The following is a 21,512-nucleotide window of genomic DNA, read 5'->3' on the forward strand; positions in this document are numbered from 1 at the left end:
TTTATTATTCTTATCTTTGATCACTTTGCATAAGTACTGTTTTAAAACAGCGGTTGCTGAGTGATTGAGTTGATTTAGAAATGTAGGAAGAAGTTTGCCTAGAAACCTAGTGATTTTTATAGCAGTTCCTTGCAAGACTGATCGAACCTGTTGGGAGACTCACATAGTGATTCTGGTGTGGATGCTGAGAGATACTGCTGGTAGCTTTTACTGTGTTAGGTGATAAACTGTGAAGGGAAAACAGGAAACAAATTAGGTGGACTTTAGCTAACATACTTGTGAGTACACCTCGGCAGAGAGAATGCATTACCTTGAGTTGATATATGTATAAGGGAAGGTGAAAAATGGTGCTACATTTTGGGAAAACAAAGACAATCAGGACTTTCTTCTTGAGCAGCTGCAGCCAGTTCCACTAATGGAAGTGCAAGAGCAGAAACTGGCAGCGCAAGGTATGTGTTCGTTTTTACAGATGGCAATGCAGACAAGTTGGTAATTGAAAAGGAAGTCGTGTACGTGAGCTGTTTGACGGGGGACAGCCTATTACAGTACTTTCCTGTGTAATTGCCTCAGTGACTTATTGAAGGCAGAATTTCTATTCCTCCTGAATAGATTTCAGTTAGGGCAAAATGACATCAGTATCGTTAGGGAAATTCAGGATTCCAGGGTGCTATTTTTTTTTTTTAATTACAAGTGTTACTACAACTTTTAAAATTTGTTTTAGATTTGCCTCCGTGGAGGTCTGTGTCGTTCTGCTGGTAATCCGTAGCAAAATACAGCAGAAGCAAGATCATATCACATTGTGGTAGCTGTTGTTTAAGACACTGAAAGAAATTTAAGGATGATCAGCTTGTGTGAGTTGAAGGATCAGGCCTCAAATATATGTTATATCCAGTAAAAGATGTTTGAAGGAAGCTGCATAGTTTGTGTAGAAGAATTTAACTCTTTGCAAACCAGACTGACATGAACTAACTTTCCACCAGAAAGTATTTCTCAGCGTTCCTTACAAATGCTATTTATGCCATAAATATTTATTTGTGTGTTACTTTAATCTGTGTATATACTTTTGTCCCAACAGAAGATCACTCATATTTTTAACACATACAGTGTTTTAAAAATCAATCTCCACTAACCATGGCAAGGAACTCTGACCTCCAGAAAGTCCTATTGTTTTCATATTTGTGCTGCTGCAGATCTTGAGGGGGAAATTGTGCAATTATCCTTTATCACTAGTTGAATTAACAAGGAAATACACTGCAAACTGCATAATTTTCACAGATGAATGCTCAAGTGAATGAAAAACAATGTCAAGGAAAAGTCATTGCAACATGTATTGTGATTATTTATGTGATCCCATAGTTGCATATTACTCTTAATAGATTATTAAAATGCTGGTAAATTCCTGCCTATGGAGTTTAGGGTTGAAGCTGGATGTTTGAAGCTGGTTACCCTCCAGCACAGGGAATACGTTAGATAGGTTGCAGCATGGGGGAGGAAATAAGGGTGAGGAAGTGATGGTGGTGAAGTGATTCAACAGCAACTGATTTTGTGATGTATTTTCTTTGCATACCTATATATTTATTAATTCAATCATTTATATTGATTGGTTAGTGTTTTGTTATGGTAGCAATCATGACATCTTAAACTAATATCTTACTGAATTCTTCTTTCTTAATAAGACACAAAGAGATTGTGGCTTTTTTTGGTTTTGGTTTTTTTTTGAACTAGCAAAGTGCTGCTGTCTTTAAGGTGGCTTTACAGAATACAGTGAAATGCTACAAGTCGGGAAAAATCTACTTGCCTGCGTTTTTGCTGCTACTAAAAAATAATTGTAGTCTACATGCACATTACATGCAGATTAAAATATTTATTCTCGGAGGGGATCAGAGGTAGAATTCTGAAATGCTGCCCTAATAGTGATATTTAATTTGCAATCTATTGTTGGTGGGGGGGTTTTCACTAGAAAAACTCTAATTGCTATCATTAAAAGTTAGTAATACAGAGTGTATCATCCAAAGGTGCTGTCACAATAGAGCATTAAAAATTCCTCTAAACTTTTTATATGAATTAGGTGTGTAATTTTAACTTCCCTCTTGGCATTTTTACTCTCTTTCTACCCTGCCTTTCCTAACCTCTTTCTCATATATCTTTCACATATAGCTCTCTAATGTAATTTTTCATGAAAATTTCTTAGATGGAGACTTTGGATTTGGCACATTGAACTAATTTCAGGAGGCATCCCTTAACTCATAATTAAGGTTGAAAACAACTTGCTTTAAAACTTTGCTTTACATGTTTCTCTTTTTCTGACAACTTATGTGTTGGGGCTGAAAATTTGCTGTGCCTGGTGTATTCCTGAAAGCTTTCCAAGTTATAAAGAGAAGAAAACCCATTGTCTTTCCTCTTAATTTAAACATGGTTATAGCAAAAAGCAACTAAAATTTTAAAATGTAAAACTTTATGGGGAAATAGTTGTGGCTGTTTTCATAGTTGAGAGAGAAAGCGGTTTTGATTAAATGCATTTAGAATGGCCTGAGTGACTCTGAAGCCAAAAGAAATGAGGGCTACAAGGTTCTTTTCCCATCCTAAACAGAGGGAAGTAGCACTTATTCCAACATCCAGATGCTTCTTTGCTGCCCAGGCTTTAGATTGAACCTCTTCAAAAAAAAAGAGAATTAAAGAGTTCTTCTTGTAAGGGAGAGCAGTGGACGATACCTGGAACTAGCAGGTTTGAAAGGGGAAGAAGAAACTCATAAATAGTAGCAGTCGTCCATCACGCATCCCTGAGATGTAACCCTGAGTACATTATCCTACTTTGATGAACCCTGTGGTAGCGGAGGGGTGACTATGGGCATGAGTCCAGCTTCTCCCAGTTGGTCCACCCCCAGGGGCCTGGCTAATACTGAGCCAAGGGTGTGCGGGTTTTCCCATGTCTCTCCTCTGGACTGCTGTCTTGCCAGAGAGCATCCAGAACCAGCGTTTGGCTTGGCCTTCGGTGGGGCGCGTACGGCTGTAGTACCCGACTTTGTCTTTGGAAACAGGTCAGACGTATGCTGCTTCTTTGGTAACGTTCGTGATGTTCTGGGCCCTGATCGCTACGGGTGCCGTTTCTGGCGCGACAGGAAAGCCGGAAATGGTCAAAAAATCCACTCAGGCGTCATCAGATCGTTCTTCTGTGATGGGGAAGTGAAAGTAATCAGCAAAAAGACAAGTTTTGTTGTGTCCAAAACCCAGAGGGTGATGTAAGAAGAATGCTTGGCTGACGCCTGTGGAGCCTATTCGAGTTTCTAAAAGCATCTTCTGGCAGAAATTTTGAAAACAGGATGTATTTGGCACTAGAAGAGTGTCAGGCACCCTTGCTTAGTCTAGCTAGCTAACAAACCACAGTTCTTCAGCAGTGTTTTTTGGCTATGCTTTTACAATATATATGTTGCTAAATGAAGTTCCTTTGAAATAATTACTGTACGTTCTGTGCATTTTAAAATATTTTTGTATAACTTTAAAATGTAGTGACCCTTCTACATGGCTGAAAAGTTTTAAATCCTGTAAACTGTACTGTGTGCCATCTTTTTTTTAAATCTAACCTAGTGTTTTATGAAAAACAAGGTACTGATCCTGTAAGTACGCCTGAGTGGATTACTTCTTGTGGTATTATCTACTGTTTTACTGTTTAGCAAAAATAATTAATAATCAGTTCCTTGTTTAAAAGAAGTATTGGTTAACTAGAGAAAATAGTTCAAGGAGTTAAAAAAAATGAGGCATTCAGGCTTGACAATGTGTGTACTAAGTTTCAGACTTGTTCAATTTGAAACGGTCAAGATATGAAACCATAAAAAATGTGAGTAAATACTCTGCATATCAAGAGTTGTTACGAAATTACACGGTTTCAGTATGGGTCTTACTGAGGGAAAACAGTAGAGAGATCTACAGTGCATGTTCGGTGAATAATTACAAACTTTCATAGCTTAATTACAAAATCATAATCCACTTGTTGCCTTGCTACTAATAAAATACTAAAATGTGTGCATACCCTGCCCCCCCCCACCACTGTGCAAAGCCACAGTGGCTGTAGATTGGTCAGCAAGTATCTGAAAAACTTGAAATCCTCCCACCCCCCTCCCCCAAATTTTGGCCTATCTCCAAATTATAAACAGCTGAAATGATTTAAATAAAGCTTTCAGTACCAAAAAAAAAAAAAAAAGAGAGAGAGAGAGAGGGAGAGAGAGTTACAACTGGGCTGACAAAAACATGTGCCAAATTTCAGCCCAGTGTGATTTGAGACAACCGTGATATTAAGTGCCCAGACCTAGGATTGGACTGGAAATAGAGACAGACTCTTCGTTATATTGGTCCCTTCAGGATTTGTGATTATAATATAGTGGTTATAAGGCTCCAGATGATTAAAGCTTGCCTCAGTAGATACATATTTCAGTTATTTAGTTAGACCCTTTTGGCTTATTCTTCCAAGGATGTACAGGAAATTTTCATGGATAACTCCAATTAGTGCCAGTGGCATTGACTGGAGACTGAAACGTTTTTGTTTGAGGCTCAAACCTGCCTACGAGCGGTTATGTCAATTTACCTTTCCTGGGCCACTCTTAAGAGACTGTTTAACTATGATAAGTATGTGTTCACATTTAAAAAAGAGCAAAGGTTCCACAATATATTTCTTGAAAATGCCGGCCTAGGTTCATATTTAGCAGAGCGCTTGAGCCCACGGCTGGGTTTTATGGAGGCTGTGGGCCACGGCTGCTATGCAGATCTTGCTGTCTTGGAACTGGAGCGGCTGTTCCTTTGCAGGACTACCCAGCAAAACAGCAATATTGGCCGCTATTGCTGACCAGTGCAAAAGCTGAATATCCAAAGCCAAGCCAACTCATGCCTTAGAAGTATCATCATTAGGTTAACATTTAGCACAAAAAATAAATATTTAGATAATTCCTCTTGGACAATAACCTTTTTAAAACTCTGTACAAAAGGCTAACTTTTTTTACTGAAGAGACCAAATTGATTTAGGAAAAGAATAGCAATATAGACTTTTAAAAACAACTTCTGTTTTTTTTGTTTTTTTTTTTTCTTGCAGGCTCAATCAAGATATCTCAGGTATATTTTGACAAGCAGCTCAGTTCTGTGGTTAGTGGGATCTGGGAGTCAGGAATATTTAGTCTGATGTTGCCACAGTCCTGTTTCATCCCAGAGAATCCATTTTAAAGCTGTTTGTCCCCATTCAAAAAAGCTATTTAAAAAGCAAAAAGCCCAACAAAGTAACAGCATTTAAGTGTTTGCAAAGGTGATTTAATTCTCAGTTCATTAATATATGTAATCTGTGTTGAAACACTTAGATGAGGGAATGATCATTGTTGATTATCAGGTAAGGTCCTTAAATGTCACAGAAATAAGAGAGCAGAGAGATAACAAAAGATAAGACTTACAATGTTCAGAACAGCATGTAGGACAAATTTATGAATTTTACATTAATTTTAGGGAATTCAGCTGAATCTTCTGCACTACATTGGAATTTTAAACAGATAAATAGTTTGGTTTTGCTAAGTAAGCACAGATACAGTTTTTTTGATTTATATAGCTACTTTAGCTAGGTATTTTAGAGCTCATTCCCAGCTAAAATCGCTATATTATTTCATTGTGACTAATACACAATTTGAATTGGATCTTTCTTTAAAAAAAAGAAAGAATAAATAGACTCTTTTCAATGTAAATAAACTCTTTTCAGCTCCTTTCTCTAAATAAACTCTTTTCCATGTGTTAATGATCTACTAGTTCCATATTGTCTGATGATGATTTCAAGGTTACTACACCTTCCGTCCCCCATTCAGGTGTGTGAGAACGCGGAGTATGAACTGGATTCCTCTCTGGGTATTTTAAAAGTCTTCCATGTCTGTGTAGAGGTATTTTCCCAAGCTTAAGGAACGCAAACAGAAATGAAAGGGTGGAGAAACTTACTCAGATTAAGACTCCACTTGTATAATTCACCACAGCAAGAAATCCTAGGCTGGCAGACAAAAAGTAGGAATGGAAAGGAACAGTTCGGCAGTTGTATCTGTATCCTGGCCGTATAAAGTCATTTCCAGCTGGAAACTTCTCACCCTCCGAGTGGACCAAACTGGGGCTGGGTTAGTGAAGCTTTTATTGTATTCTTAAGGAAACTATTTCAGCAGCCAGGTAAAATTTTGCAAGGATATGCAACCGCAAAAAGAACGAGGCGCTTCAGCGTGCTCGTAGGTGAACGTGCTCCACCAGGGCGAGCTGCCTCTCACAGGCGCAGCGAGTGCCATGTTTGCTGAAGGACGTGAACAGCTATTTAGTTCTTCCCCTACCCAAATTCAGAAAAATGTAGCATATTACTGCTTCTGATTTAGGAGACAAAGTAGGGGATGATGTAAGGGGGTGAGAGAGAGATTATCTTGATGACAGTCTAGATTTTATCGTATCACCTTAAAGTAGCACAACCTGCTATACTAATGAAATTGTGTTCTTGGTTTAAAAGGGCAATTGTTAGCCTGACTTTGTGCTCACTAAAAACATTTCCCCAATCTTGTTAAATTATTACACTCATTTCAGATTTTTATGGCCATGCAGCTTACCAGCCCTCGTTTCTGTACGTTTCATTCATTTTCCTTGTATTGATGATTAATGGAGGATGTCGAACGTTAGAGTGAGCAGGCATCAGCAAATGCAAGATCATAATTAGTTTAGCTGACGAGGGCCTCTGATAGCACTTGCATCTGGATGGAAAAATTACCCTATAGGGAACTGGCTGCTCACCAGGTCTTTTTAGTGATACATTGTGAAACACCCGATGAATCAAATGCCCTTTCAATGCCAAGAAAGTGTTCCAGTCTTGAAGCCAAAATTATGTCTGCAGAAAGCTTTCCATTTGAAATGTATCAGAGTACAATTATAACCATTGTATTTTTTTGGCATGAGCACCGCTCTTCTACAGTATGAACTAAAGTTAAATAAATTACTTAAATTTTATGAAACCCTGAAATTTTGACCTATAGTGTTAGTAATTTTTAATTTATAATAAAATTAGTTTTCACCCAGGCTGTTTTTTCCTTATACTCACCCATTCTTATGTTAGATGCTGAAGATTTGTTATTTATTTTTTTTCCTTTGCAGAGAGGGAGCAGAGCTGAAATTCAGATTTTCTTTTCAGCAAAAGAATTCCATTTCCTGCTTATTAGTATTTGTACCCACAAACACAGCCTGACTTTTGTTTAAATGAGAAGTTTAATGAAATCGTTACTCTGTAGAAAGAATTTAACGAGCACTACTCATAAACGTGTCTACTTTTAAATATTCTTGGATCATTATTAAAACTGATGAATGCACAGCTCAGTCTGGTTAAAAATCAATTTGTATTTAGGAGAGTTGTACTGTGCCTTTCTTCGCCCGGCTGAAATAAAATAAATAAATAAATCCATTGATGAGACCATGTTTTCTGGGGTTTCAGATGAAGTTCAAAAGAGGTCTCATTAAGAATACTGTACTTTTATTTGTTTGGCAGAGGTTACTCCTCATTCTTAGCGGGCTGTGGGAAATATATGGTAGCTTATGCTGATTTCAGAAGTAAGTGGGAAAGACTGGGACTGAATATCATGTATGCAATTAATGAAGTATAATCTCTGTTAAAGGAATTAGTGTGACGCAGATACAAACTGCAATTAATTAAAATGGGGGTGTTGGAGAATTCTTGTTAGTGATCACACTTTCAAATCGAGCAAACCAAAGAGCAATAATCTGTTGTGAGACACAGGGAACAAAACGGGAGAAGTTTACCGAATGTGCCCTGCCAGCTTCCAGCGTGTTTGTCGGAATCCACTGTTTAGAAACCATCATTAAATGCATAAAACCTGAAGTTCAAAAAGTTAAAGCTGTTATGCTGAAAAGGCTTTGGTGTTTCACACACCTCATCCATCACTCCAGGGTTAATTATAATGAAAATCAGCGGTGCCTATTAAGCACAATTGAACCTGACCTCATTATGGGCAGTGTGGTTTTAGACTGTCATTGTTGCCAGTGGAGAGACAAAACTCCTGTGTTGATTTGTCCTAACTCCGCAGATCATGTGACTCACCTCTGACCTGTTTTTTTTTTCTCCTGTGTGTTTTTTTTTTTTTTTTTTCCCTTCTTCTTCTTCCCTATTTCAGAGACGTAGAGGCTCGGGTGTTTTTTGTGCCAATTGCCTGACCACAAAGACCTCTCTCTGGCGAAAGAATGCAAATGGTGGATATGTATGCAATGCGTGTGGCCTCTACCAGAAGCTTCACTCGGTAGGAAGAACTTACTAGTTTGCTCAGAAAAAAATAAAAAATAAAAAAGGGGGTTATGCAGCAAAGCTGGGCAGCTGTGGTCTCGTCTGGTTGTGTGATTACTACCACTCCCTGGCCTGCAGTTAATTTCCTAACTGGGTTTTTCTCTATGGTCACTTTGGGATCAGATGTGATTCATTACAAAACGAGCTGGGATGCTGTGGGTAGACGTGTTTGAGATCACCAGTGATGCATTTAATTATTTTGATAAAAAATAAGAGGAAAATGATTTCTTTTCTGGGAATTCCATTTAAACGCATACAATATGCTGTGATGAAAGCTCTCTATATTCAAGAGCTCTTGTGTTCATAATCAAAAAAAAGAAAAAAATCTTAAAGTTAGACATCACATCTGTATCTAAAATATCCCTGTGCTGTGTTTTTCTTTTGTTTTCTCTCCTCTTGCTATCTCTTTTCTTTTCAATAAATTTCCTAGAGATATGGGCTTTTTTTTGTTTGTTTGCTCTCTTTTTCTCTACAGTCCTTGTAGTCTGCTGCAGGACTCTGAAATAACTCAACTTCCAAGGAAGCTACTCAGTTGACAACATGCATGACTTTGTGAGAGAAAGATTCAGCATCCCTCTGGGTCAGGCATGTCATGCGTAGTAATCATGGATTATCTATATTGCTTTTCAGCTTATCGATACTTGGCTTGATCCTGAAAGATGTTGAATGATCTGGTTCAGGTCCATGAAAGCCATGCTTAAGTGTTTTCTTGGATCAGGGCCAAAATGCTCAGAATCTTTTAGGAAAAGACCCAAAAGTCAAATTTGATCCCTACTAGCTTTAATAGAAGCACATGGGAGTGTCAGGTGAGCAGGATTTGACTGTTTAATTAATTCATTATTACAACATCCCTGTGAAATAGAAAAGTATTATTGTTTTGCAGGAAAGGAAACTGAGGCAGCTTTGATTTTTTGCTTTTTTTTTTTTTTTTTTTGGCCAAGGCAAAACTTAAGAATTTAGGCTTAGAGCTAAAATCAGAAATCTAAGTTATGGCTCAGAGCACATATTTTTTGGAACATTTTTCAGAAAATCCATTTCAAAAAAAACCCCACAACATACAGTTAGGAAGCTGTATATCAAATGCCAAGTAGTACTTAGGACTCCAAGTGACTATGCCCATATCTCTTTAAATATGAGGCATAAGCTCTTAAATCTATTAGCAGTTTTTGTGAATTTTGCTATTGGTCTTGTGGGCAGGCCATATAGCAGTCCTGTTTATGCAAGTCCAAGCAGCAAGACAATCACCAATCTGAAATGTCAGCTCTGCTGTCATTTTGAGGTCAGTAACTGCTTTTTAGCTCCAGAACAACCCAACCAGTCAGGTAACGTCTGAGTGGGAGATGGACCAATGTTACGCACGATCTCTAGCCAGCATCTTGGCTGGGTCTTGCTAAAAATAGCATCTTCCTGGGGAACTCTCCAAGTTCTAGATACAATAACTGATTTAAGGAAAACTAATCAATGGTGAGCATCTGCAAAAATTTTGAAGATAGTATGGCTTTGCAACACTAATTTGATGTTTGGGTCCAGTTATTTGTACGACTTCATGCACATCCTCCATTATTCCTTTCTAATATATTTTCTAAATATATTAAATTCTGTAGTATGACAGTTTACATGATTAGTAGTATATAAAATTAGCAGAACCAGTTTCTGAATTCAAAAACATAGCCCAGATAATTCTCATGAATCATTAGAAACAAACTAGTATGCTTCCAACAATTATAATTAACAATAGATTGTCAAACTCTAATTTAAACATATGGAAAGTGAGAAGATGACACTTTTAGCTCCACTGTTAAAGTATGGCAATAAGCTGTCATTCAGTGGACATTGATGTTAGTATTTTTAAATGAACTTTGGTCAAGGCCTACGAGTTTAATTAAGCCTCCACTCTGCCATGGTATGGTAGCAACTCCATTGCAAGTTGGAGTCTGAAACAGTCAAAGAAATCCCTCTCTTGGGACACAGTCAGATGCAAAGTGATGCTCTTTTGGATGACACCAGTAAGATGAAAGTCTGTCTATCTATCTGTCTGTCTATCTATTTATATATCTATCTATATCTTCACAGAATATTACAGTAATTATTCATCATGTATATCTTTAAATTAAGGAGTGTAGGATGATGCATTTTTTAAGTAAAGGCCTGTAAAAATTGAGGGTGACAGAACTGTTCCCTTTTGTAAGCAACCCCATTAAATTAAATTATGATACAGAGCTGAGTGAAACTATTCACATATAGCCATTTGCAGATTTACACATTTCACAGCTAGCTTTTGATTGGGTTATCACTATCTAGAACTACCATCCCATTAACAAGTCAATACTCAAGAATGTGTACAATGCATTTATCTCTAAGGATACTTATTTTATTGTTCTTTAATATGAAGAAAAATCTGTGATCTCTCAGATACCACTGAGTAATAATGACTGACAAATGTTAGCATAGTAATGGTTCCCACTAATTCACATTTCCATTTCTATGATACCTTTGAACAGTTTTTCAACATGTTTTCAAAAATGTTCAGTCTATCTATTAGTCATTTAAGTGAAGCAGACCTTTTTTTTTCACATTTCTCTCTACTAAAGCAAGTGACTATGTTAAAAAATGTGAAAATATTCAAATGGTCAATTTTTAAAAAAGCTTTAGTGAAAGAAGATGCCTCCAGTTCACTGCAAACATGCATACACTGTTCATGTTTGCTGACAGAGAAAGATGTATCTTAGTTTCCCCAGAATAATGCATTTGACCATTTATTTTGTAGTTCTGCTCCTCATTTTTGAATGATTCTAACTGGGCCTTGGATAACTAGATTCTGTTCTATTTGATTCCTTGGCCACATCCTCAAACCACCTCAACAAGGAGCTACATCATATTATTCTAGAGTTAGACATACATGTTCTGATCATGGTCAGGTCACACCAATTTCCCATTGTAGCTAGGAAGACTAATCACAGCAATTTACTGAACTATTCAGTGAATTTTGTGATTTTTTTTTAACTCTTACTCATATATTTGGGAGAGGGCGATTGCCAATTGATATAGAGATGGCAAAAATATCCATGTTTGTGATCATACTCAGTTTGTAATTTATGATATATAATTAAGGATCTGACATATACAGGCCTTTTTAAAAATAAAGTTCTGGCAATATTTCCACTATTTTCCAAATTGAATGCCCCACTGAAGATCAAGAAAAGAGCTCAAACTTTTCTGTCTGCTTTAATTGCAAACAAATAGAGAATATTCCTATCTGCGCTTTGCTCCTATAAATAATGAAAATGGTGATTACTCCACTGAGTAATCACTCCAGTCAGCTAAAGACTACTCACAGGAGTACAGTCATTTGCTTTCTGAAGTATTTTTAAGTTGAACCTATAGCCTTTAATTCCTAGTGGCATTTAACTTTGAAACAAGTGTGTGGGACCCTTAATTGCAGTCATGAAGATGTTTCTTCTAACTGCTTACAGAATCAGGCATCATACCTGTAATATGAAGAATAAGAATAAAAGTACTTACAAACTATGAAAAGGATATCCAGAATCAATATAAAATTGCTCTATAACATATAAAAAAGAGTTTAATAAGAGCAACATCAATAACATTCTGCATTCTTACATAGCATGCCAATATGACAGTGTTAGATGAAAAAGTGAGGAAGTGACACTGAGCTTGTATTAGAGAGTATATTCTTACTAGTGCATGTTAATTGGCTATTGATTATGCAAACCAAAAACTTTATTTGTACAGAATTTACATAGAAAATATTCTAATTTTATCTGAACATGGTTTTGCCTCAAGTTAGACTTGCTTTGATCTGTTCGATGACTGTTTGAAATGCTGTTTTTCTGATAAGTTGAAATTTTACTCATTAAGAATCTAAATCGAAGTGTATATTTCTTCTGATTTAGATTTTTAATAGAAAGTAAAATCTTAACAAGTAGCTCTGCTGGCTAAAATGTAGTTAACCATTAAGAATTCCCATTAAGGGAAATAAATAGGTGAAAGAGGAAAAGAGGATGTCAAGTCCAGAGAGAAACTAGATCTCTACAAATACTAGCGTGAGCTCTCTTCCAGCTCTGGATATTTTTGTAGTAATTCAAAGTTATGAATATATATAAATTTTGTTACATTCAAGGTACAAATTGTTTTGGGTATTGACTTTAGGCCAAAATTTAATCTGTACTTCAGAACAATGTTAAAAAGAAAATTTCCAAATAAACATATAAGTGGAATACTGTGTGGGGCACTCTTCTGGCCTCCAACCAAAACAGGATTATGTGTGCATTTGGATGAGACAAATGGCAACTGCCAGCACACCAAACTGAATGACTTTTAGGTAGTTTTTGTTGTTTTAACATCTGCCCAGTAGAGCAACACATACCAATGTTACAGCACCATCTTTCATTCACATACCATTGCCTTCCTGTTGAGGGGCCTTTCAAAGAGGCCTGGCTGCTGTCCTTCCTCATACTATTTTTTTTTCTCTCTCACACAAATGTGTTTTCAGTTCTCATCTAAATAGACCACCTACTCTGAACTAGTGTGGGGAAGTAGCAAACGGATACGTAAGTCCTCACTTCTTTCTTGCCTCTTTGCCTCTTCCTCACTGTCTTTTTCTTTATAGCCCCATCTTTCTGTCCTCCAGGGACTGCCTTCTCTCCCTCCTGACTTCTAGCAAAACATCAATAACATTTAAAAAGAAATACAATAGGGATCAAAGAGGGAGAGCTGGCACCGAAGTCCCAGACAGATATTTTGGTGCTTAGGAAAACATGTTACCTGGGTTGTCTTCTATGTCTTTAGTGGTGCCCCTCCAGACACCATCATCTCCTACCCACCACCACAGTGGACCTGCAGCCCTTTTGCTGGGTGACAGTGGTGGTTGACTGCAAGCCATGTATTTGATTCCGTTTTCTAACCATGTCAAAGGGGGGCGGGTACGAAGGTAAGTGTTATTCTTGCTCAATTCTTGTCAAAGTTTGATCTGTACAAACCCCTGGCCGCTACTGGCTTCTGTGTCATGGTACACAGAATTTTGCTAATGCAGAGGGACGTGCAACTCCCACCTCATCCACGCTCTCAGCACCCTCTTCCAGCACCTCTCTTTCCTCCTCCCCACCCCCAGAATAATAAATGCTTTGACAGCTTGGGTACTTCATACCTTTTTAAGTAAACAGGTATAGTATGTCTGAGATGCTTGACTTAATGGGAGAAAACAAGCCACTTTTACTTACTTTTAACCTGAGGAGCCAGGTGCCAGCATTTTGGTTGACCTTTATTATGTGTTAGAAATGGTTTTCCCAAGCTCTCTTGTAGTATGGTTCTTCACAAAAGAAGAAAAAAAGATTGCTTGAATGTTGTCTCTCAGATGTGTTTAATGCCTCTTCTGTTTTTCCTTTCGTTTATTATGTGTGTGTTCCATGCAGACTCCCAGGCCTTTAAACATCATTAAGCAGAACAATGGTGAGCAGATCATTAGGAGACGAACAAGAAAGCGCCTTAACCCGGAGGCACTTCAGGCTGAGCAGCTAAACAAACAGCAGAGGGGTAGCAGTGAGGAGCAAGTCAATGGAAGCCCCTTAGAGAGGAGGTCAGAGGATCACTTAACTGAAGGTCATCAGAGAGAAATTCAGCTTCCTAGCCTCAGTAAGTATGAGGCCCAAGGTTCATTGACTAAAAGCCATTCTGCTCAGCAGCCAATATTGGTCAGCCAAACTCTGGATATTCACAAAAGGATGCAACCTTTGCACATTCAGATAAAAAGTCCTCAGGAAAGTACTGGAGACCCAGGAAACAGTTCATCGATATCGGAAGGGAAAGGAAGCTCCGAGAGAGGCAGCCCAATAGAAAAGTACATGAGACCTGCAAAACACCCAAACTATTCACCACCTGGAAGCCCTATTGAAAAATACCAGTACCCACTTTTTGGACTTCCGTTTGTACACAATGACTTTCAGAGTGAAGCTGACTGGCTGAGATTCTGGAGTAAATATAAGCTGTCTGTTCCTGGGAATCCACACTACTTGAGTCATGTGCCTGGCCTACCAAATCCTTGCCAAAACTATGTGCCTTATCCCACCTTTAATCTGCCTCCTCATTTTTCAGCTGTCGGATCAGACAATGACATTCCTCTAGATTTGGCGATAAAGCATTCCAGACCTGGGCCAACTGCAAACGGTGCCTCCAAGGAAAAGAGTAAGGCACCATCAAATGTAAAAAATGAAGGTCCCTTGAATGTAGTAAAAACAGAGAAAGTTGATAGAAGTACTCAAGATGAACTTTCTACCAAGTGTGTGCACTGTGGCATTGTCTTTCTGGATGAAGTGATGTATGCTTTGCATATGAGTTGCCATGGTGACAGTGGACCTTTCCAGTGCAGCATATGCCAGCATCTTTGCACGGACAAGTATGACTTCACAACTCACATCCAGAGGGGCCTACACAGGAACAATGCACAAGCTGAAAAGAATGGAAAACCTAAAGAGTAAACCTTAGCACTTAGCACAATTAAACAGAAATAGGTTTCCTTGATGGGAATTCAATAGCTTGTAATGTCTTGTGAAGACCTATAAAGCACTTCATATAGAGAGCATGCCTTATAAAATCCCTTGTTTTTTTCTTTTTCTTTTCTTCTTCCCTTTGTTTTTTCCCCTTCCTTTTTTTTTTTTTTTTTTATGAGTGGGTTACCAAGAAAGAAAAGAACATTTGGATGGTGGCCAGAAGGGGGAAAAGATAATTTTATGGAATATGGCCCACCAAAGCTAGCCAGAATGCAGTGAATCATGGCGAATAACCTTGAGAAAATTTTACCGGACAGTTAATACCTTTGCTATTGTGTAAGAGACATAACTGGCAAGAATACAAAGATGTGTATATGTATATACTGCTGTAGGGGTATAGTGAACATATGCACACTGTATATAAGAACTAGACTTGTTAAATATACAGATGTTAAAAGGTCATTTTCTTTTCTTTAATTTGGGCTAATTTCTGCCCTGCAACATGCCTTAGTATCACTTTGTTCTCAAAGCTTTGGCAGCAATTTCATCTAGATGTTTCTCAGACTCAGCTGATTTTTAGCTACCATTTTATCACTACATTCTTTCTGGCACTCTTTAGTCTAGGAAAACCATTTTGTTCAAATGAAGTGTCTCTAATACAGAAGCCACACTCCGGGTTTAATTTGCATAGAACAAGGTAACCTGCTGTATTTTATTTTAATATATTTTTAATATATTACATTTCTAAACCTTAAAGTCTAAGGTTACTTCTCCACAGGCTTAACATTGCTATACATACCAGTCAATCCCTTCAGTAGACTTATACCAGCTTTTGCTAAGTAGCATTAAATGTCTTCATAGTACTTTTTAATACTTAAAGCTTTGTAAAAACTATCCATGAAGGGAAAGCTCCTCAGCATAACTGCTCAGGGAAATAGGGCTAAATAACTAAATATTAAATAATTGGTTAAAGGTGCTGTTAGACGAGCCTCCATGCTTGCTACAAGGGTGTACAAGAACTGACTTTAATCATTTTCATTATAGTGTCCCAACCAGTAGTTTTATTATTTTGCCACGGGGATGTAGAAGATATTACAAGCTACTGGATGCACTGTCAGATTAACTTATTTCATTAAAGAAGTTGGGAGAACAAATAGAAAAAAAACCTTATTTTTCTAGTAAATATTAATGTATTACATTTCAAATAATGGTGCCTGACATATTGAATAATTATTTTCTACAGTGTACGTATGCAACAAAGATATTCCATCATGCATTAGAGTCAGTTCTGGCTCTGCCTCGCTGTTTACATTTGCAAATGTAGCAAACAAGGTAATGAAGCAACTATTTCTATTGCAGTAGGTATCTTTTTTTCTGTGTGTGTGCATTAAAGTTGTAAACGATAACATGAAATGAATGGAATTTGTTGATATTAATGGTATGGAAAAACAAGAAGGAAATGAAAATATTTTTATGCCTACTTAGGAAAAAAAGGGTAGCACTATTCATTCCAAGTACTTTTGTATTCTTAAGCTCTTAACTCACATTGTTATGCTTAAAATGATAAACATATATCCTCTTTTTATTGCTTTGTCTGTGTTTCAGAAGAAACATTTCAGAAATTATTTTGATAAGTGCTGTTTGACGATGCAGCACTGATGTTTTATTGCATTCTGTAGTAGCATTGCACTCCATTTTTACAATATTACGCAGTTGCTTTTTTGTTTTGTTTGGGTTTGTTTCTTTTTCGCAGTGCAGGGTCTTAGTTCCTTACGGTTGGATGGCAGGTGTAGCTCAACTGGTTCATGAATGTTGCAGCGAATGAAGTTTAAAATGTCTTTCTGATATTATGTTGTCCTTTATTTCTCCATTCATACATTTTATTTTTTAAAATGTTCTATAAAAATATCTCTGGACTAAGTCCTCACTTGAGAATATATGTAAAGGGTCCTATTCTGATCTCACTTACATGCCGCCTTTCTCAGATTTTCATGTAATTGAAACTAAAGTATCATAAAAAAAAGTTCTTATATTTAACTTACCTGAGTCTCACCACTCTCCCTTCTAGAATTTGGTGCACTTACAAGATACTTAACCAGATAGACTGGGAGGTGGAAGATAAAAGGAGAGGTGATAGGAAATGTCTTATAGGGGTTGGCAAAAGTAAAAACGGGGAGGAAATTGCCTAAACATTCAGCACTTTGACAGTCTTTTGAGAAATAATGTGCCTAAAGCAGCCTGCAACAAACATCACCATGCATGAGAAGCACTTACACAGCTGATCACCAAGGGTCTCACTGACCTTGGCAGTATTTTAGGTGTTACATTTTTGCACAGATGAAACGTTATTGCACGGTTTCTCTGATTTGTTAGGCACAAACAGGCTATTGTTCAGCATTAGGCTTGCAGTCCTTCCTGCTCCACCCATTGCTTCTATACTGGTGAGCAGCGTATGGAAAATCCCACTCAATCTGCTCATGGTTGAGTTCTATAACCCTTTAATAGTGTTCTAGGTTAGCAACGGATATTGGGCCACATTCTTCTTCTTCTATTTTTAGATGAATCTCCTGCTTGATACCAGTGCCGGACAATGTCTGGTTATGTTTTTACTATTGTTCTCCAATAATAAGTTCTGACTTGGTTTTTGTTGATTTATTTTTGTTGGGTATTTTTCGTTTCTGTTTTTTTTCTGTGGGGACTGAAATAGATTGCCCTCCTTTTGTTACGTCAGGGTCCAGTGTGTGTCCTTTTCAGCTTTTCCAAGAAACATGTTAGGCTCACTTAGCAGTGATTTTATTGGCTTCAGAGGTAGCTGCCTGCCAGTTATCAGTAGTTACTGTTTTGACTTACTCCTTCCAAGACCTACCAGTTCCTGTGGCTTCTTCATTTGTGGAAGCTGCATCTTCATGGCAAAATATTTTGTAGGGGACATGCACATTATAAGACTTGAGCACCACCCTGTACTTCATAACACCTCTTGCTAAACTCAGAAGCAGAGGCCAATAAGGGGAAATACACATATCAGGGTTTGGGGATGAGGAGAAATGAAAACTTATGAGTGCAAAGAACAAGACAGAGTTCTGAATTAATATTGCACCTAGATGGTACAAATAAAATTTGAAAAAAAAGGTTGATTGTTCTTGCCATGACATATTGAGATGTTCTAAGGTTTCTACTTTGTAAGAAATGAGACTTACCCTAACCTGTTCTCTTTGATTACACTTTTTTTTTTTTGGGGGGGGGGGGAGGGACATTGATTTATTCTTATCAAAAGAGGGGTGATTCCATCCCTCTTCCTAACCCCCTCAGAATGGACATTAATAAAAAGAAAAATAAGTCCTGAAATTTAAAATGAAAATTCTTATTTAATAACTCTCAGATGGAAATCGGTGATAACACACACCATTAATTACTGCACCCACTGCATTTTGATCAATTTACAGCACTAAAATTAAACTTTCAAAAGAATCATTCTTTGTCCTCAGTTTCCAAGCATCTTCATGGTGTTGTACTTCTCTTTATAATGAACGGTAGTTGGTGATCTGAAAATGTATCTCAGATTGGACCCCAAAATATATAGACTATTCGAAGACACAGGCTTTGCTGCATCTGTCATTAATCAGCTTGCAGAATAGTAACAAAGTGTCCGTTTAAGTAAGGATTAACACTGTATAGCTGGAACTTCGATGCAGTGTCTTCTGCTAACTGAACTCTCTGTCAGTTATCACTTCGTAACTGCTGTGCCCTAGATTAATACAGTGGAAGGTGAAGATTTTCCAGAGCACAGCTAGCGTTTAGGTGCTAAACTCCAACTGCCTTCCAAAAGAAGTTTTGCACCTAATTGCCACTTGTGCTGATGAAGCTCTCCTCTTAAATTTTCATAGACCCACCAGAAAGCATGAGGGATGCTGGATACATTGTGTCTTTCTTTGTTTTTTTGTTTTTTTTTGGGGGGGGGGCTAAAATATAATGTTGCACAATGTGTCCATTTAAAGAGAGGAAATACAGAGACATCTCCAAAAGGTGGGCCACACTGTGGGTGAGAGATTATGTTTGCAGTTAGAAGGGTGGCAGGACAAATGCGACCAGTGATGAAACGTGCAGTGGGGAGATCTGACTTGGCAACTGTGGATAGGGACAGCTTAGTTCAGGGACTTTCAAGCCTGTATTTGGACGGGACAATGTTGCTTTCCAGTCATGACTACCTTGTGTTTGGTGCTGAGGATACTGTCTACCATCTGCTTTTTGCCCAGCATGTGTAAATGTATTCCCATTCTTGCTCCTGTATTGATTTTTCTTGGCTGACCTAACACGCTAATTCCTAATACTGGTCAGGAAAAGCCAAAGAGATTAGAAGTCCACTTCTGTTCAGCCAGAAGGGTAGATACATTTCTCTCTGCTTCTGTGGAGATGGTTGTGCTTGGCAAAGGACAGCAAGCAATTTGTCAACCTATCCAAATTGTGATAGATAAGTGAGAAATCCTTTAGAAACTTTTCCGTAAAGTTAGGGTGGGCCAAGGAGAATGATTTGCATAATTTCCTCACCCCAGAATAGGATCCCTGGCTACCCTCTCCCTCACAGTATCACTTGATTCAGCCAGCTCTGAAAAACTGGCAGTTGGTTAGATGCTACCTATATAATAATCATGTAGATCCTGATTTACCTGTTTTTAAGAAGACAAAAGAAAATAATGTCATGGCTCCCAACCAGATAAATACTGGTTTTGTTTGGGTACAATTTGTAAAGTAACATGCTTAGAATAAACATTGTAACAGCAACCACAGTTTTCCATGCTGTGTCCTATAATTTTGGTCTCTGAGCTCTATGTAGAAGGAGAACAGGAGAAAAGGAAACATCTCAAAATGCCATTGTAAATTTAGCTTATTAAAAATTCACCAGCAGGAAAAGGAAAAAAAAAAGTACTTTATAAAGAATGACTTCATGTTGCTAAAAACCATCTTTAAACTTGTAGCCCTGATTTGACTCTAGAATGTTGGCTCTTATTGTTTTGTCCTTACAATACATGGATGTGTTTTTTGTTCTGTTTTGTTTCGGGTTTTTTTGTTTTGTTTTGTTTTGTTTTTTGGTTTTCATAGTGCATGTTCATTTCTACTCACAAACATGTTCTTGGTGTATTTCTTATGCAAACAATCTTCAGGCAGCAAAGATGTCTGTTACATCTAAACTTGAATAATAAAGTTTTACCACCAGTTATAAATCAGATTCATGTCATTGTTTCTGGGGAGAATGGATTGTCATAATGTCACTACAACATAATGGGGCTCGGGTGAAAGCAACCATGAGTTGAGCTCTTCTGAGAGAGTGACTTGGCCTGACAGCATCTCTGAGGAGCGGCTGATGGTTTCCGAAAGGCAGAGACAGGATTGCCCAAAGAATGAATGCATGAAAAGCTGAGGAGCACCTTCAAATATACATTAGCCCTAGTGCAGTCCTTCTGCATTAAGGACTCTAGATGTGATCCAAAGCTCACTCAAGTCAGTGAAAAGATTTAGAGTGAAAGCCTGTTTCAGTGGGGTCTGAACTCTTTAAATACTCCCGCAGCCTGGCATTACTTTACTGGTTTTAGTTCTGCTGCCCTAAAGAAGAGCAAATATTGGAATAATTTTGAAACAACTCTGGGAAAGGCTGAAATGTGAGCAGTACCCTGGGTTAACAGTTCTACCTTTTTCACAAAGTCCACCATGGTCTTTAAATGATCTCCTGAACTCAGGGTGGTGGCTTTACACCATGCCCACAAATCCTCCAGAAAATCCCACTCACTACCATCACACAGGTCACTGACTCAGCAGTGACTTGAGAACCGAGAGTGCCACCTACAAAGCTGCCACCACCACTTCCTCCGGCAGCCTTGGAGGTTTCCTCAGAGCTCTTCAATCTCAGCCCTGACCAGATCAATGCCTCAGTCTGGCATTGATGCTCTGATGAGCTCACAGCCCATGATGGTATGGCTCCCGGCCATCATTTCCATTATGCTGTAATTTCCTTTCTCCTTAGGTTTTGTCTCATCTCCATGGCTGAGACACTGTTCACTCTCATACAAAATAATGTTTTAAAGTAATATGGAATGGTAAAAACTGTTTATACTCTTAGAGCACAAACATTCTAGAGCTCGATTTTAAAAGCGCTGTGCCAGAAATAATCCCCCCTCCCCAATTCATTCTGCCAGTGAATTCAGATGCAGATCCTATGTGCTTTAAGTCTCTTTTTAATTTCCTGTGATTAATAAAAACAATAATGGTAGCAAAGAAAAAAAGCAACCAAAAAGCTTTCAAAGGTGATGGTGGGGGGACACACCAGTTTTAGAGATGTCAATTTTATTCTCATTCTTTATGCATTAAAAAAATACTATAAGCAAAAGCTGGGGAAAAGGAATTGTATAAGCTTATGTGTATATATAGTTAAAATTAAATAATCAAATATTTTCACCTGTTACAGGAACATCTTTTGAGGATAACAACAAGATTTACTCCAGATTTGCCTTCTTATTACAAAACTATCCCATCCTGATGCAGTCTGTCTTTAATCAGAATTAAAAACAGTGTTTAATATTGCACTGCTGTCTCCATATACTTATGTGAACTCATAATTGTAGGAGCTGATGACCTCAAATTTTCCTTTGTGGTTCTACTATTTGTATAGCCTACTGACA

At 37.8% G+C, this 21,512-nt stretch overlaps 1 protein-coding gene across 5 annotated transcripts in view; it reads left to right on the plus strand.

Annotated features, from left to right (window-relative positions):
* TRPS1 (transcriptional repressor GATA binding 1) overlaps positions 1-20,060 on the plus strand; it is a 221,755-nt gene extending 201,695 nt beyond the window's left edge. For 4 of the 5 annotated variants that reach the window (XM_067290227.1, XM_067290228.1, XM_013956895.2 and 1 more), the window contains 2 exons: positions 8,169-8,291; positions 13,768-20,060. In XM_067290227.1, coding sequence (XP_067146328.1) covers positions 8,169-8,291; positions 13,768-14,829 — 1,185 coding nt within the window. In that variant the 3' untranslated portion in view covers positions 14,830-20,060. The remainder of the gene's footprint in view (positions 1-8,168; positions 8,292-13,767) is intronic. The other variant, XR_010883272.1, reaches the window with a different exon arrangement.
* Positions 20,061-21,512: the final 1,452 nt, after the last annotated feature.

The sequence above is a fragment of the Apteryx mantelli genome, chromosome 2, assembly GCF_036417845.1.
Source record: "Apteryx mantelli isolate bAptMan1 chromosome 2, bAptMan1.hap1, whole genome shotgun sequence".
NCBI classification, from domain to species: Eukaryota; Metazoa; Chordata; class Aves; order Apterygiformes; family Apterygidae; genus Apteryx; species Apteryx mantelli.